At 42.6% G+C, this 18,391-nt stretch overlaps 1 protein-coding gene across 1 annotated transcript in view; it reads right to left on the bottom strand.

The window, feature by feature from the left end:
* Window positions 1-3,056: 3,056 nt before the first annotated feature.
* MPPED2 (metallophosphoesterase domain containing 2) overlaps window positions 3,057-18,391 on the bottom strand; it is a gene marked incomplete at both ends in the record, with an annotated part of 101,328 nt that continues 85,993 nt past the window's right edge. The window contains 3 exons of the mRNA XM_084263524.1: window positions 3,057-3,175; window positions 6,807-6,920; window positions 9,614-9,729. Coding sequence (XP_084119650.1) covers window positions 3,057-3,175; window positions 6,807-6,920; window positions 9,614-9,729 — 349 coding nt within the window. The remainder of the gene's footprint in view (window positions 3,176-6,806; window positions 6,921-9,613; window positions 9,730-18,391) is intronic.

Raw genomic sequence — 18,391 nt, 5'->3', positions numbered from 1 at the left:
AACTCAAACTGAGACACACACACACACACGCACACACACCCCTTTAGGACATCTACAGCCACAAGTACCAGTTTAGAGTTAATTGAAGAGTCTGGTACAGAGGTCTGCTTCTTGAAGGCACTGAACTTCTGGTATTTTCCCCCTACCAGCCTTACCCAAGGCAGATTCCTGGCTGACCTTATGTCAGCCCTTACTCATCTGGCTCTGTCTGCTGCCAGAAGGCTTCAGGCTGCTCAAATCCTGGAAGAAAGCCGCTGGCTTAAATTTTCTGCTTTAGGAGTAACCTAGTTTTCACTAGAGGCAGATAGCTCAAATGGAGAGTGACAGACTAGCACCACGGGCTGTACCTGTCATAGCTGGCACCAGGTCCTTCAGAAGCTGGGGAGCAATCCAGACGCAGCAGCTATCCTCCACTTGCCTCAAAGTTCATGGCTCTAGAAAGCTTCTCAGACAACGGACCTTTCCTCCTTGTGCAGTGACAACAAGCAAGAGCTCAGTGAAAGAATGATCTAAAGTACACTATATATATATAGGATTTCTGCGTGCTCCAAGCAGAGTCTTTATCTGAGGAAGAACAGCCCTCTTAAATGCAGCCAGGTTCTCTGCCAGCTGTGGGACTGCCAAAACCAATTCCCACTGCTGGCTGGCAAAACCCCCATGAGACAATCCTGCATCTACACCCAGAAAAGAGAAGGACTGATACTTGGTGACATTTTCCCTTTGCCTCATCTGATAAAATAACCAGCACTGCAAGCAAAGCAGGGCAGATATTAAAGAATGAAGGTGTCTGTCGTACAGAAACCTGACAAGAAATTAGACACACACACTCCCCAAGAACAGCAGCTTCTTTCCCAGGCTTTGGTGTGGCAGCCTTACAAATCTGAAAATTTCAGCCTAACTCCACAGTTACACGTAATGTTCACGGCATTGAAATACCCAAGCAGGAGCCCTCGAAGCAGCACTCTGCTATAAAAGCCTCAGGTTTGTTGTCTATAACCTTGGTATCAAAACACAGAAGTTAACAACCTCCTAAAATAAACGGGAACAGTTGGTGGCTTTCCAGATCTTTTTTCCTGTTACTGCAGGCGCAGACCCATTGTTGTCCCAACAATCCCTTATCTTCTCATGTTTGAAAGTGGATTTTCACAGCCATAACTTCTATTTTTTTTGAAGAAGATGCTATTATTATATACTTAACTGCATTGCAGCAAGGCCAGCAGGTCCTGTTCTGTTTGCATGCACCGAGCCGCGCTCCCCTGCAGTTCTCTCGCGGGTGCGTCCTGCTGTAGCCACAAAACTGAGGAGAGATCCAGATAAAGTGATACACTTCACCTATGACTATTCATTTCTTACCCCACGGTGGATGAGCCTGAGGCACCTGCAGCTCGGTGCTAATGACCAAGCGAGGAAGCACAAAGGTTACTGCCGGATCAATTCTTCCTCGTGTCGCCTGGAACCGTAGGCTACACGGTTTAACTGCACAGACTGGGTCGCACTGAATTACAACATCTGAAGACAAAATTCCTTCTGTCTGAAAGGAATGGAAAGATGGATGGCAGAGAAACGGAAGGAGAAGCCTGAGTGCTATCGACCCGCCTGACATCCTATGAATGGTAAGCGATAAAACTTTATTGAGAAATAGCAAAGTTCTTACTTACCCTTCTCACTGCCCCCCAAACTGTTACCGCCACAGAAAAAATGCAAAATTCCCTTAAACCACGTATTTAAAAATCTTGCAATTTTATTTGCATATAAAGGCCGCTAGATATAATATCACAATAAATTTAAAGAAACAACTGCTTTTCTAAATTCCATTAACAAGGTAACATAAAACAGAACAAAGCTCAATAGCATTTACAGTGGTAGAACAGAAATAGCTACCTGCAACAGTATTTTGTGCTAGCGAGATTGCATTTACACACAGTGCAAAATAAGAAAAAGGAAACAAAAAGACAAGAAGAATATTTAAATATAAAGGACAACTAAGCCTTATTTTAGTTAGGCTTGATTGTATCCATTTGAGTCTATACATGCCTGAACTACGACAAAGATTTAACTCGGGCTCTTGAAGGCCTTGAGCACTTGGAAAATGTGTCACATCCTTCATAATTTAGATGTGCTGTACAGCATAATCTTGCAGATGCTATACTGGCAATATTAAACCCTAGCTTAGTTATAATGCACAAAAAATACATATATATATAAATTCATATTTAAAAGGAGTCCGCATTTACATTTTTTTTTTTTACTGCATGAAATACCTGCTCTTTGCAGCTTTCACTCCCAGTCTTTTAAAGCTAAAATAATTTAAAAAACAATCAATAAAAGGTAGGTATCACATACAGGCTGTGGCTATCTAAATCAGTCTTTAATGCATAAAGCAGGCAGAGACAAACAGCTGAGAAGTCTATTTTCCCCTTGCTGCATTCTACTGTTAATAGAAACAAGTTTCAGTACATGCACACGCATCAAGAGGTAAATGGACCCCTAAATATTGTTTGTGCTACTAAAACAAAAATAATATATATATATATAAATGGAGATGAAAAGCTAACATTTAGACCTAGGGAAAAAGAAGACACTTAAAAAACCCCGACAATAACGTAAGTTGTGCAAATTTGGGTGTTTTTAAATGCTGCCTATTTTTAGCTTATAATATAATATTAAAATAAGGTCTCTCACTTCTTAAAAGAAAGCTTGGCTGTCCTTTTGAGAACACTATAACAATTTACAATGGCAAATTTATTGAAAAAAAACAAAATTCATTTTACAAATTCACAATGCCTTATCAATTTAAAATGAATGCTGCATTTCCAAAAAGCACAACCTCTAACTTCTCGTTTCTCTTGTACCAGCAATTTACAAAAAAAACCCCCAAAAACCCCAACAAAAACCAACTGAAAACCCAAACCCCAGCCCAAACCAAAACCCCCGATCTCCCCAAACTCTCACCCACCCACCCCAATTTAGAAATAAACATGGAATAGAATACAAGTTTTATAATTAGAAAATGGCAGTTTATAGACCTTCCCCAGTTCCAAATGTGCAGTAGTGCTTCATGATCCTTGAGGGGTTGGAAGGTCAAATATAATTGGAGGGTTGGTTGGTTGAAAGCTGACTGTACACGTTGAAGCATTGATGTACGTTGTGTAACCGTCTGTCATGATGCCGTAACCTGTAGGGAGAACATGTCACACCGGCTGTAACATAAACGACACGGCCTGTAGGCAGCGGCACTGGAAGCTTGTTGTGGGATCAATGCTTTGGAATAAAATTAAATTAATCCCCTCAAAATGATACAAGCTCTTGAAACCTGCCACAAGGGCTTGATTGAGAGAATGCAATGCACTGTATTTGAAATAAAAACTGAGGCTTTTCCTTTATGTACAAACGTGCTTGCCCCATGGAAAATCCTGTTGCAATTGGATACAGTAAAAACAGACACAAACCCTCACATGTGCTGTTTCTAATTACTTAATTAGCAAACTGTAGTTTGCATGCCTCTCATGCTGTCATAAGGAAAAAACACCGAATCAAGAGCAGAAGATTTAGAACTAACTTTGGTTTCATGTACAAAAACCCCTCTCTGGGCAACGAACCAAACCTAGTAAGCTTTCCCCATGCTAGCCCTTACCATCCAGTTACTCAGCACAGGACTGCCAAGCTGGTGCTCATGCTGGCTCATAAAACCCCAGAAACTCATTAGCAGGGTAAAAATATACACATATGCACATCTCTACTTCATATTTATATACGTGTGTGTGTTATTTATCAGTAAAAATTACTACTAAGGAAAGGAATCTCCTGCTATAAGAGCCCTGAAGGTTGGTGGATGACCCCTATCTTAAGGGAAAATAGAGGTGAAGGTTAAATAGATGACAGCTTTTCATTCTGAAGGGATCTTTGATAACTTGTTTCCAAAAAAAAAAAAAGCGAGTAGCAGTCAATATTCACAGAGTCATATCATCATTTGGGTTGGAATGGACCTTAAAGACCATCTAAGTTCCACCCCCCTGCCATGGACAGGGATACCCTCCACTAGCCTAGTTTGCCTAAAGCACCATCCAGCCTGGCCTTGAACACTGACAGGGATGGGGCAGCCACAGCTTCTCTGGGCAGCCTGTGTCAGGGCCTCACTGCCCTCAGAGTGAATAATTTCTTCCTAATGTCTGATCTAAATCTCCCCTCATTCAGTTTAAACCCATCACTCCTTGTCCTATCACTCCCTGCCCTTGCAAACAGTCTGTCTCCATCTTTCCTGTAGGCCCCTTTAGGTACTGGCAGGCTGCAGTAAGATTTCCCTGGAGCCTTCTCTTTGCCAGGCTGAACAAGCCTGCCTTCGTAAGCCTGCTCCAGCCCTCTGATCATCTTCATAGCCCTTCTCTAGACTCACTAGAACAGGTCCGTGTCTTTCCTGTATTCGGGACCCCAGAGCACTCCAGGTGGGGTCTCATGAGAGCAGAGTGTAAGGGCAGAATCACCTCCCTCAACCTGCTGGCCACACTGTTTAATATTAATCGCAGGGTTTTCAGCATGCCAAGGACTTGACTCCCCAGTAACGCTGTGGCATCAATTTCAGGACACTGAAGACTGTTCTCAACCTCCTGAACATCTGGCTACCAATGTTCTTGTTCAGAGTGCGTCTGAGGAACCAGCCGCAATGCTCATTCTCTGCTGGCCTCTATCCTCTCTCTAACCATCTGCTGCACAGGAATAGGAGATAGCAGAAGTAATTTTGGGCAAGTGAAGCAAACTACAGTGGTCCATGAACTGAGTCTCACAGGAGCCAATATTCAACAAATGCAATGTGAGGAAATGAATGGCAACACAAGTACAGAGACATGGAGAAGGCATAAGCAGACAGGGGCTCCGGTTCCACCAGTGAAAAAGGTGAGAAAAAACTCTGCCATTGTTTTCAGCTGATATCCACACAAAAACAACAAAGAAACTAGAAAAGAAAAATCTAAGAAGAGTTTGGCACCAAGTGCACTTTAAAAATAAATAAATAAACCCCCCAGAGTTTCATGGAGGAAGAGAACTTCCCATCACAAACCCACAGGGGAAAAACGTTTTTCTTTTAAACCATTATGATACAGTACAGATCACCGCTGTCTGAAAGCTAAGATAAATACAGCTACCCACAGTGTCTATCAGGAAGAATAATCACTTCAGAATTGCTGCACTGTCCGCTTGTATTACTTTATTTATTTAGACTGGCAATTTTGATTTAGATCATCTCACGGTGGGAAAAGCCTTGCTTGTGGTTGTTCTTGCTTATCAACCCGCAAAAACACCACCCCGTTTCACCAAAACGCGTGTACAGCCCCCGCTGATCTGATGGAACGTGGGGTACGTTCACCTCGGCTGAGTCGGAGGAGAATTAATTGCACTGTAAGATAAAGCACGTGACACTCGGCTGTTGCTTTCTGTACTGAAACAAGCCGTTCTGAGGTCTTCTGCCCAAGCCATAACCAGCATTTTAACTTTTTCCTTAGTATGCTGGTAGGAATTTATTTGTATTTATTTGTATGTGCTGCCACCTCTCCCATGAGGTTTAAATGTCGGGTGCTGCACACGGTTCCTTGGTGCCTTCTCACAGCCATGACCTCGTACACTATCATACCATCCTCTCCCTCTACTTAACACTATTACAATTGGAAGTTTCATGATCCAATGTGCCTACAAAGGTAGAAGAAAATTTACATGTTTTAGCTGGAAGTCTTACGTATTCTCTTTTTCTTAATATGGAAGCATTAATGTTTATACAAACTAGCCAATCTTTTCCTGGGTGCATTAAAAAACTGCTATTCAAGCCACTGTACTTAAGGTCATGCCAGTATTTCCATTATAAACTCTTTATTTACAGATACCGGGCATGAAATTCATTATGTGAAGTCACAAGGGCTTCAGAAAAACCAACACCACTACTTGAGAAAGCTGTCCTTTTTCTCTTAAATTTTCTTTTATGAAGTCCTCCAAATCTTTAAGCCTATGGAGAACCTAATTAGAGTCAATGGAGAAACCTCCAGGGGGGACAATATAAAGCATTTAATGTGTAATCTTGAGTTCTAGGGTCACAAGTCTTACACTCTCAGGCAGAACTCCTAGTGTTTTCTTTCAGCCACATGAAAGCTACAAAATTGTGTTAAATATTTAAGTATCTCCGAAGTATATTTAATCTCTCAGTATCTTCCATGTCCACAAACCGAGCCAATTGTTTCTGAAGCTTCACACTCCCATTTGGTGGGGAAGTATCTCTTCTAAAAGACGAGACTGCTGGAAAGTAATACAGCCAGTACAAACTGTATTACAGGATGCTTTTAGAAATGGATGCAAAGTGAGTTCTGGCAATCTCTCCTCCTGATGTCTGAGTCAAGATGCCCTCCTTTCTGTTTTTCCTTATAAGCTGAGGGAGGTGATCTGAGATAGTAAGTTGTCTTCAATTCTCCTTTTTTTCTAGCACCTTTCTTGGCTCCTGTGCCTGGAATAATGGGGATCATTTTTATTTTGGCTTGCAAGTGTGGGGAATCTCATCTGTTCCTCTAACCAAGTTTGTCAAAATTTGAATTGCTTTCAGATAACCTGTATAGAACGACCTTTGCACAGTGAAAGATGTAGGTGGATAAAAGTAGCACACGTTCCTGAAACAGTCTGCTTTAATTCTGGCATAAATTTACAGAGTGCTGCACATGCAACTGCTCCCCTCAATTCCCTACCTACTTTAGTCCAATATGCCATTATGCATCCTTTGCAATGCACCATCAAAACGTGCTCCTTTGAGACGGAAGAGGGGAGCAGCTCCTTACCTTCATGAATCCCACCGAAGACATGGAGTTTGGGCCTCACTCGCCTCTGCACCGTGTTCAACAGTTCCACACAACCCACTCTCTGCAGCTCCTTTGGAACCCAGTCTCGAAAACCTGAAGGCAAAATGCAATCAATACTATTAATCTTCTCTATTCAGGTAAGGTTTCACGTAGTCTTTCAGGAAGTCATAATTCACGGAAGGTTTATTACATTATCTGTAGCCGTAACCTCTCCATTAAAGCGCACAATGGCTTTTAAGAAATGTTTCACTGTCACTTTGTCTTTCTTAAGATTTCCTCCCTCCATCTGCATTAATATTTTTCTGGATGTGATCTGGTTTTTAAACTACAGGTTTAAACTTATCTTCCACCTTGAAGCCCTGGGACATTTATTCCCAGCACTGCTGCAGATTTTTCCTCCCTCTCCCCTGGCTCTTGCAGCACTCGGCTTCCCAAGACAGCTGTGTGGTTACTCCAGAAATGAAACACCTCAGGAACTGCAGCTGATCTACGACCTGATGCCTCTGCCACCCCCAAGATTTAAAATAAAGTGTCCTGCAACTTCCAGAGGACCATGGTCTGCAAACACCAGGTTACTCTGGCGTCCCCGGCCACCAACAACCAGCAGTGTAGCAAGACAGCTTCCAACAAGCTAGAGCAAATCACCTGCGCTGCCATCCAGTCCTGTAGGTAGTATGGAGGAACGCACAGAACCTGACTGACACATCAGAAGTCTGCTGCCCCTACCAGCGCTGAGACGGATCAGTAGGGTGAGACAAATGAGGGAAAAAGGGAAATTGGGAGCCACGTCCAACTGCAGCACCATTCTACTGATTCTAAAGTAATTACACCCTGCGCCAACTTTATCCCAGGTAGTAAAAACATGTTGTGACATGAACTTGACTGAATTTTGGAGAGAACAAAGAACCCAGTTACACCCCTACCTCCCTCAGTATTTACGTAATTTAAAAAGCAGCATTTTGTCAATATTGCCATGCTGGTCGAGACCCTTCCTTCTAGGCACAGTACTAGCACTGAATCTGTGTCTGTAGTTAAAACACAGTGCCAGCCTTTTGAAACTGAACTTCATTATCTCCATCAAACCCAAAATTCAAATATTGCTTATTGAATTAAAGCACCCCTTACTGTCTGCAGCATCACAGTATTTCTATACAAACCTGATTCAGAGCAGAGGGATTAGCAACCCATCCAAAATAGTACCCATGAAACTATGCTTATGGGGGTTTTGTCCTTCTTTGGGAAAATAAACAGATTAAAATAGCACCATCCAAAGCACTGCTTTTCAATATTGGGTGCACCCCATGTGAGTGGATGGTGCGTTGCTGCTTTATCAAAGCAGTACATCGATAGCACTAGTAAGATTAAAGAAAATTTACAGATCCACCTTATTCTCTAAGTAGCATTAAAAGAGTAACTGGGATATAAAAGGAGCTGTAAGTACACTTTCTGTACGTTTCTCCCACCCACCCCTTAGTTATGCTTAGGTTGTGGACACTTAACTGGATATAAAACATCAGCACGCATTAATTCCTGACTCCATGGTCACTGTGCAGCTGAGAGAGCACCCAGCCAGGCTGGTAGCACCAAAATGCTGTTTCACTGTGGTGCCTTCCAACTCCGAGAAGTGTTTTTTTAATACTTACCACCATCTCAGAAGTCAGTGACTTCACATGATCAAGCGATGATGAGACCTGCTGGATTTCAAGAGCTCACTAACACCCTGACAAAACCACAGGCTCCTAACAGTAACAGTAATGAAGCAGAGCCTGACACACCTTCTTATCCTGGTGAGCTGTATTTATAAAAGGCAGATGCTCACTTGTTGTAAAACCAACTGAAATATTTAAAATATGGTCCTAGACTGCTTGCCACATGTGCCTTACAGAAAAGCAGCACATAATACGCGATACTATCTTGAGGGATACAGGACGGGAAAAAACAGTGAGAATTTTCAGATGGTTTTAGTGTGGACTTTAATGCCACAACTGAGTACTCCTGCCTCCACTGAATGATCATGAGTGTCTTTTTGAGACCACCAGGACTTAGTTTGAAACTCAGAATCAGAATGGGGATCAGCAAACTACTCACCTTTACAAGACATGCAAAATTTAACCACATGAAAAACTTCAACTACGTAATGAAAAAACAAATCATGCATTCACAGACTTGTGCTCACCTGTCATTAGTTCGGGTAAGGAACAATTATCTGAGAGAATAATTTTATTCCTTCACAGATTTACTACAAGTCAATTAATATCTTTAAAACTCCTGTTATAGATTCTTAGTTTACAAGGACATTCTCAAGGAGAGTGTGTGACTAGGCGCTCCTGAACCCTCCACGGTGCGCTCTAAAACCTTACAGAAACATCACTGCCCTGGGAAGATGTTTTAAAAGTTTTTAGCTGATCTCTGAAAAAATCATATGGGATTGAAAACTGTTTGTCAGACGAACACTCTTCTTAAATAAAATGTCAAACTATAATGGCTATGGAGTCAGATATTTGATCTTCCCTAGCTTGAGTTTAAGAAAAAAAAAAGTAGGTTTTATTAAGAAAACACCTGGCAGCTCAACAGATCTGCTAAGGCTCATCATTGCTTTACACTTCTTGCAAAAAGGCTTTTTAATTCCTAGTTTTGAGTGAGGCTGTGACTACAGGACAGCTCAAAACATTATTAATTTTGCCTATTTTGAAAGTAAAATTCTCATACAAAAAACCCCAATAACCAAAAACCAACCAACCAAAAAAAACCCCACAACAACCACACAAAGCTTTTTTTTCACTTACCAAGGGGAGGTCCATGTGTCATTAGTATATCGATTCCCTCGGGAATAAGGTTCCACTTGTCTAGCAAAGACTGACCTCTGGGTAGGTTAAAGCCCCATCCATTAAACCACGGTGTCCTTCAGGGGAAAAAAGATGAACTGCATCAGTGTAAAATAAAAATCTCTTCCCTTCTCTAGTTCTCCTGAATTACAACAATTCCTGTGCTTCACAGATTACTTGCAGGAAGCCTTTCTGAAGGGGATGCCTCCCAAACAAATTGGTTCAAATGCAGACATACAGTAATCATATGGCTGAATTTACATTAGTATCCTACACTCTTGTACTTCAAGGGTATTCAGCCCTGGGGGCGTTTACTTACTACAGAGAAAGGGGAAAAAAGTTAAAATAACAATCTAAATAGCTTTTTCCCCAGACTTGGGGATGCTCAAACGTGAGAACTCCTTCCTTATATTACCTACAAAACCAAGCAAAAAAATCTCCAAAGTTGTTTTGGGGGCAAGAGACACCATCTCCCAGCACAAGGCAGCTGGTGGGTAACAGCTCCACAGGAAGGCTGTACGATGCTGCAGGGGTAAGCACCGTGTGTCTGCGCCACAGTATCGCACGAAACTCAACCTTGCCCCTTTTAGCACTTTTACCATCAGGCCACTGTCACCCAACTTGGCCTTGAATTCCGAGAGGTCTCGATCACACAATGTTTAGCATCACAATGCCTTCTTAAAGAGACCTTATAATTTAAAACGCTGTTAGTATTTCTTATGGGGAAATGAGACCCTCGGCATCCTCCACTCTAGCACAGAGTTGTTCTGACACACTGGCTTCTCCACCCACCCAAGCATATAGTGATGAAAACTAGACATCCTCAGAGTACAGCCAAATTGAATCATTCTGATGCAGGTATATTATAACAAAGATTTTCTTCATCAGGTATGTCCACAAAACAATTGCTCTTAAGAGACAATGCAATATCCACACCTGTCACTAGCAAATTTTTATTCACCTGTTAGAACTGTACTAATCTTAAGAGTTTTCATCCACGTGTATGTTTCCTAGAGCTCATGCAACACACTTAAGAGTGGGTTGTTTCATTTTCCAGGTAGGACACTCTTGTCCTAGCCCCAGTAACGATTTAGGGGCATCTTTCTGAGAGCTCAAGCAACTCCTGCAGTCAGTGCCCTGTGTACTGCTGTTCCGAAAACAAAAATAAAAACTGGGGGGACACACACGACAGGGACAGGGACACACACAACCACAAAACAACCTTAAAAAATGGTACACCTGTTAAAGAGAAAACGTATGTAAGAGTTCTGGATTATTTCATTATGATGCCCCTGCACCCTCTAAATTATGCATTTTTTCAACCTCACATTAAAGAGGAACTCTCCTGCTGAGATTGCATTTCTAATTTTTGTTTTCGTAATTATTTTCCAGGGACAACAATGTGACCAGTGAAGAGTATATACGTGGTTATACATATGGTCTGAATTCCTGACAATCCACAGTATGGGAAAACAGCCGGCACTGCTAATACAGGAGCAGGAAGGTCACCGGTGTCTTAGGAAGAAATAATAGACACAACCCATGTAGCCCTACTGAACTAACACTTGTACTACACACATAGGAACTCGTTCAACCTAGAAGACTTCCTGGAAGCTGGATGAACGCTAATAAAAGACAGGAAAATTCTACGTTAGTTAAGCATTTTATGTAGGGTAGGTGTTCCTCATGTGCACAGCAATGAAATTTCACCTCTCGCTGCTGGCTTACTCTGTACCCTATGAAACACTTAAAAAAGCTCCTATATTGTAAAGTAAGGTCAGTGTACCTCACAGGAGGTTTGTAGGCAAATGAATTAAAACCGAAGCACGTGTCTTAGCTCTAGTTAAATCACAAGCGTTCCTGCTTTTCCATGATTGACCTTTCTGAAACACGGATCTAAATTTCCTTTCCTAAATTTTAACATATCAAGATTATTGTAACCTTCAGGGCTGCGGGTAAAAGTTACAATATGGTTTGGCTAAACATTCAGCTGCTTGGAAAAACAAACACACCATGCATAGGTTGAACTTTTCACTGTCAATTAATGATTCTTTCCCCACTTGCATTTCTCCTGCAGATAATACTGTAGTTATTACACCATAGTTAAACCTGAAATGTGAAACCACATCTGTGATCTCTCTGGAGCTCTTCAGAGACTACAACCACAGAAAAACCTGGATTTGTCTGCAGGTTTTTTATTTTATTTTCTTCTGAAGCACTGGGGGAGGAGGAGGGGAACCTGAGCTCCAATATATTCTTCATTCACCAGCCCCCATAATTAGCTGTGACTAACAGGCACCACATGGGAATCCACTAGTAAGAAAACTTTTGAGAGACCTTCCCCAGCATGCAGGATGTGCACAAAAAAACGACAGTCAAGTACTTCCTTAACGTACTGAACATTTTCATACAAAATGAATAAATCGGGGAGACAAGCAGATATGACTAGAAGAACACCTGGGTTACAGATTTAGGTTGCAGGCATTTAAAAGCCAAATCTGCACTGCATATTCAGTGGAAGCACTGTGCCCTGACGATGCAAACCCAGAGTCCCTGTGTCTCTGAGGCTGTTCAGGCACTGCCAGAAAAGCCAGGAGGAAAGAGGATGTGTTCACAACACCACCGAGAAGAAAAAGGGTTTTATGGCACAGACTCAGGTTTAGATGAGATCACAAGGAAGGTCACCCGATGTTTGCACTACGCTGTGTTGCACTGCAGACAAAATGGAGTTGATGTACTGTGAATCCCGTGAGCAGACAGATGAATAGCTGTTTACCCCCAGCAAACTTGAAATGCGTGCAGGAAAGACAAAGCCTGCACTGTAGGTAGGCAGCATCCTATCAAAGGGTATCAGATAGGGGTATTTTACTCTTATCAGTGCCCTTTTTTGCATACGTAAGCATTAAATGGAGTCGCCCTCAACTTCTTAGCAATTAAGAGGAAAAAAACTGTACACATGATTATGTGCCTTCTGCAACATCTTCTGAAGCAGATTACTTCCTGGGAGAAACCACCTTACCTTGTATCTAGGAAGAAAGGTCTGTCATGAACTTTGGTTGCACCCACCTGTGTTTAGCTGCAATCAGGTGCAAATAATTAGTAAAGGCTACTTAGTAATTAGTAACCATATTTAAGATCTGACATATCTCTTTCCTATGAAGTACTAAGTAAAAGATTTCAGTAAACCAAAAAAAAACCATTAATAGTAAACTTAGTAAACTTACTTTTTAAGACAGAAAGCAATCAGCTACCGAGCACGCCACAAGGGAGGTGCAGCTGTAAAAACCGCAGGGATTAGTAATGAGAGACTACAAATGATTTTGTCATTTTACGTTTGATGGACCAGAACACTTCCTCATACCCCATGCACGGCCTGACGTGGGTCCCGCTTGCCCAGCACGTCAGCCCACGTCCAGGAGAACCTAATTGAGCCTCTGCTTGCCAGAACTATGTCGCACTTCACAGCATCCTTCACGTGCCATCAAACCGTCAGGATAATTCTTGATCCCCGGCTCACCTGACAGCTCAGCCCTCCCCTGACTGCAAAGCTTCCTTATCATTTAGGGGTAGCAGTTATGCTGGCACCAGAGGTGACACAGGGAATACCCTCAGGAAAGGCAGACACCTGCCACATTGTTACTCTCCTCAGTTCTTCCATTTCTACCCAGGAATCCTCACAGACCTCCCCCCACCTGGCATTTCAGAAGTTACATTTTCTGCAATTAAAAGAATGTTTACAACATTGCATAGCAAGAGAGGCAGACATCACTTGACATGATACCAAGGAGGAGGGGGATCTTAATCTTCGCAATAAGACTTGTGCTCCCTTTGGTATGTGTTGGGAGAAGCCCCTGAATACATACAAATCCATTTGCTTTTAAAGGCAGAGAGATGTTTCTTCAGCAGGAGACTGGATCTCCTTCTCCCAAGTAACTTTAACTTTGTGTGGGTTTATTATTTTAGTATTTTAATAATAAAAAAACCCCACAAAACAAAAAGTGTGGTGATGAAAACGTGATGACACCAAAGCAGAACTGTTCCTCTTGTGTGTACACCAGGGAAATAGGAGAAAGAAGGTCAGGGCCAAGTTCATCCAGGTGATAGAGGAACTGCAATTCTTTCTGGATCTTAAACATTTTTTATCTCCTACTATCTACTTTTATCTCTTCTCTGGGCCATAAATTTCAGTATCTGATCCTCAGAATTCAACACCTCAAAAGGTAAATGTACAATGAGGCCTTCTAGATTCAGGATTTCCATTTACCTCCCCCAGTAAACCCATTTATTTCAATAGTTACCACTAAACATGATTAGAAAAAAAAATCTCCTGTGCTTTTAAATCCCACATACTCCTTCATTTTTAAGGCTACCCAGCCTTTTAGGAAAGCTTCCATTTTATCCTTACTCCAATGAGTAAATTGCAGAGGAGGCGAAAAATCTGAGTCTGCTGCCGTCCTTGCACAGGACCACAGCTAAGGGGTACCTAAAAGGCACGGCGGCAGGAACTGCTTCTACACAACTATTGACAGGAGCAAAATGATCTTTGCTTTTGCCAGCATTCCAATTGAACACACTGACCTGGCTCATGAGCTGAACAAAAACGGTGGGACGGACACCGCTGCGCACTCCCAGATGCATTTGGGCAGACGACTAAAGCTACAAACATAGCCCCCAAAGTCTCTGTTACAGTCCCAGAGGAAAGCTGCAGCAGTGCAGCACACTAGCAGAAAACAAACCACAAAAGGGGGCAGGAAAAAAAATAGTGGCCTTTGTGCAGGGAAAAGAAAAGCCTTTCAGCCCTCCTCCCTCTGCTCCAGCGCCGCGCACAAATGTTTGCCAGGGCAGTGCAGCGCACACGTGCCCGTCTCCATTCAGCCCATGGCCAGAGCGTGCCTGGTGGGAATACGCTGAAAGGGACTGCAGCGTGGGGAAGGGGAAGAAGGGGAGCGTGTGTAATCATGGCAACAAAGGGCTGAGGAGGGCAAGGGCACAGTGTATTAAGCAGCACGTTTTATAAGGTAAGAGCTTCTATAAAGGCTCTGAAACTTGCCTCCTGTGCTACAAAAGCGTATTTGGGGGGGTGTTAAGCTCTTTCTTCCAGTGACCATTCAAATGCTTTTTCATAACACAGCAACCAGGAAACCTTAAAGGCTAAATGACTTCGGAAATGTGCGCACTGTATGGACTGTTGTGACATCAATCAGTACAAGGCCGAGTCTGGTGGCTTGAGCTGCATTTCACACCCACCAGCACTTACCTGTTGTGGCTCAGTGTCCCGATTAGGAACTCAGGACAGTAACACACAACCACAAGCAGCATCGCAGGGTCTGGTTCCCTGGCATTTTGCTTGCCCTGCATCTTTAAACAGCTGAAGCTCTCACACAAGTGGGTAACCAGTACAGTGACTGTTAGTCATGCTCCTGGATTTATCTCCTTATTACTGGCCTGCACGGAAGGCGGGAAGTCTCTAAAACATAGTTCTGCTATTTTTACAACACCACAAAAACCTGAAGCCTCAACAGCTGCCGGTAATATTTTTTGTAGGGTTTCTCTCTCTTTCAACTCATATATTACAACTCTAAACACTTGCTGGTTGCCTAAATGACAAAACATTTGAGACACACGAGCCCCCTCCACGTCCACTGTGTTTGAAGGGAGAGCCCCCACAGTGCCTGCTCTCCAGAACCAACCTTCTGCAAGGAAAAGCTGCTGCAACCACCTCAACACCACAAGCTACTGTGACCTGGTAGACTCCTTGCATCAAGGTGTTCTCAATTTCTACCTCAGACTGTACAAACTGGTCAGTTTAGCTTAGACTGCTGCCGGAGATCTGTGGTTGGGTCTGTGAAAAGAAAAAGCTAGGACCTCAGCTGCTGATGTTCAGCACACTCCAAGGCTGTATTGATCAGGACCAGATTATCACCTAAAGCAGGGAGAGATACAGGAAAGCAGAGCTGTAGCTGTCCATATGGTTGAAAGACAGTAAGTGAAAAGAATTCCCTCCTGCATCTTGCTGTTCTTCCCTCTCCTGCTCTGTGCACCTCTGCCTTTGCTGCCTCCAGGCTGCCCCAGCTTTTAAGAATGGGTAACTGAGCCCTGGTCCCCAAATGTAAATATTACTGACTCTATGGATACTTTTCAGTGTTCAGATTCTCTGATGGCCTGTAACAACTGCTGTCAACTTCTATGTCTTGAACAGTTAGCAACATATTCTGTAGGAGGAGCAACATCGGCTCAATTCACATGTTTTGTGTTAACAGTACCAGAGCACCACAGAGAGCATTTAAGAACACAGTTTGCCCTCTGTGGGGAAGATGTATTAAAAAGCAAACAACAAACAAACCCGAACAACAAAAAGCCCCAATACCAAATACCACCACCCCACTACCCACAAAAAATGCCAGGGTTTAAGAAACAGATGCCAAGGAGCAGACAGGCAGGAGGTTAAACTATCAGCAATGTTGTGGAGGATCACAAGACACAGAGGACCGCAGGACACAGGGACCCCTTAGGAGAGAGGGCAAGAAAATATACTGAAGCAGAGACGGGGACAACATCAGAAAGCAGTGGATATTAAAGAGAGGAAGGGAATATATGAATTTTTTAAGTTTATGACTCAGGCAACCTTTGCTTAATATCTGAACTGCTCATCAGAGGGGAAATTTCCTCCAAATCTTCTGAGATTTTGCAGTCCCTAACTGCATTGCAATTATTTTATTTAGGGCTTTACTTAATGAGATCTGGGAGATATTTTAATAATAATAAAAAAAAAAAGAAGAAAAAGAAAATAATTCAAACTTGACTCAAGGGCTAATTTCATTCTACTTTTAAAAAGAACAGAGTTACAAAGTTCTGCTAACAAAAGCGAGTATTAGACCTCGCATACTTCAGTGCTGCATACAGTTGAGGATAGCTTGAAGGGCAAACCTGGCCTAAGCTGGCCCCAGCCTCCATACAGTAAGTACGCTGCTCCTCCCCACGTGGCGATGGGAGCAGTGTGGCAGCAGCTCCGGCCTCTGAAGCTGGGATGATCTGCAGAACTGCTCCTCATTCCAGAGTGGGTACATTCTCCCCTGCATGCCCATACTTCCTCCACCCTTGGAAGTGTCAAAGGATACTGCGGGATTGAAAAGAGCTTGAGCTCTTCCAACTGTTAGGGTGGAATTTTGTGGTCTTTGAAGGAACACAGAGAACTGTAGAATATCTATCTAGAAGGAAGGATCTCTCTCTCATCCTGAGGCTCACCACAATATAAATCAAGTGTCCACTCCGAGGGACAGACCAGGGAAAAAAGGGGGGGGAAAAAACCAGCTGGCTGAAATTTTGATTCAATTTTGCTCAACAACTGTGCACGTTACAGACTGATGCCTGGACGCCTGGCTGCTTCTAGTAAACATGACCGTAATATGCTAGTTGCATTACATCTTAAATTAATTTTCTACATGCTTCTTATTATCCATGGAGGAAATGTTGAATGACAAAGCTTCCACCCCAGGCAGATCTGGAAGAAGGTTTTACTAGTAGCCCTGTTTCTGCAATGACAACACAAATTAAAGTTGAGCAAAAGAAAAGGGAAGTAAAGACTGCTCCCCCAATATCCCCTTAATTTAGGCATATTTTCAATCCACTGGGGTAGAATGCATGCATTTGACACATAAGAAAGCAGAATTTGTATAGGTGTAATTACATCCAGTTGCTTCCATTGAGTATTTTATATATTTATAAAAGTAGCATTTATAAAACACTAACTGAAAGATGGCTGCCTTCAAAACAAACAAGCTACACTTCAATGAATTGTCAAACAAATATTGCCAGATAGAAGTTAACACAACAAACAAAAACCAGGAGAGAAGCCATGCCTGCCTGCCCTCCTGGTGAATTTGGTTCTTGCTCCTCAGGAACACCCTCCAGAAACTTCATGTTTCTGAATGCTACTTGAACTAGAATTGTTCAGCATCACTGAAGATTCTCAGCAGTTCCTCCAAAAGGCAGTGCTGGTCAGAGAACAACAGGATTGTGTATTCGTTAACAAATACTGAAGCCACAATCCAAAGGAATTCCAGATACATACTAGCAAGCAGTGTTTCAGCAACTTCATGTAACTTTACATCCACTTTTACTGCTCTTAATCTACATAATTTAACGATACCAGCATGAAAGATGAGTGTTCCCCCTGAGGATTAATTTTGGCAGAGGCCACCGACCTAGAGCCTAGAGCCACCAACCCAATGTACCAGCTCATTGCTGCCCAGAGGGACCACAGCCTTGCCCCCCATCACTCCTTGTACCAGCTCCAGTTCTTGCACACTTTATCAGTCTGAATCCTGACTGACAAATGAAGGAGATCACTAGATGACATCACTGCTTCTATAAGCCATGGGGCAAAACTCAGCTGCAGATGGATGAAAAAAGTGACAGCCAGGATACCTGAAAGGAAGTAACTTTTCTTACTGTGATGTTAGCTGAAGATAATCCTCCAAAAAGAGACTTGCTGTTTGGTGCTTACAGGAACACCTACTACTGGGTATCACAGCTGGGCTTTCGGCTGCCTTAGGAATGAAGCCCAGCACCAGTACTCAGATCCTTAGAGTGAAACAAACTATGGTTGCTACAGTTTTTTCTGAGTTGTTAAAAGTTTGTGGTTTCTGAAAAGTAAAAAAAAAAAAACGACTATAAAAACCACACTAAGCACAAACCTGCATCACAATCACAGGAACTGTGATTGGGGTTGGACTCAAT

The sequence above is a fragment of the Gallinula chloropus genome (assembly GCF_964237585.1).
Source record: "Gallinula chloropus genome assembly, chromosome: 4".
In the NCBI taxonomy this organism is placed as follows: domain Eukaryota; kingdom Metazoa; phylum Chordata; class Aves; order Gruiformes; family Rallidae; genus Gallinula; species Gallinula chloropus.
The sequence above is the reverse complement of the archived record's forward strand: the minus strand, read 5'-3'. Positions and strand labels throughout refer to the sequence as shown.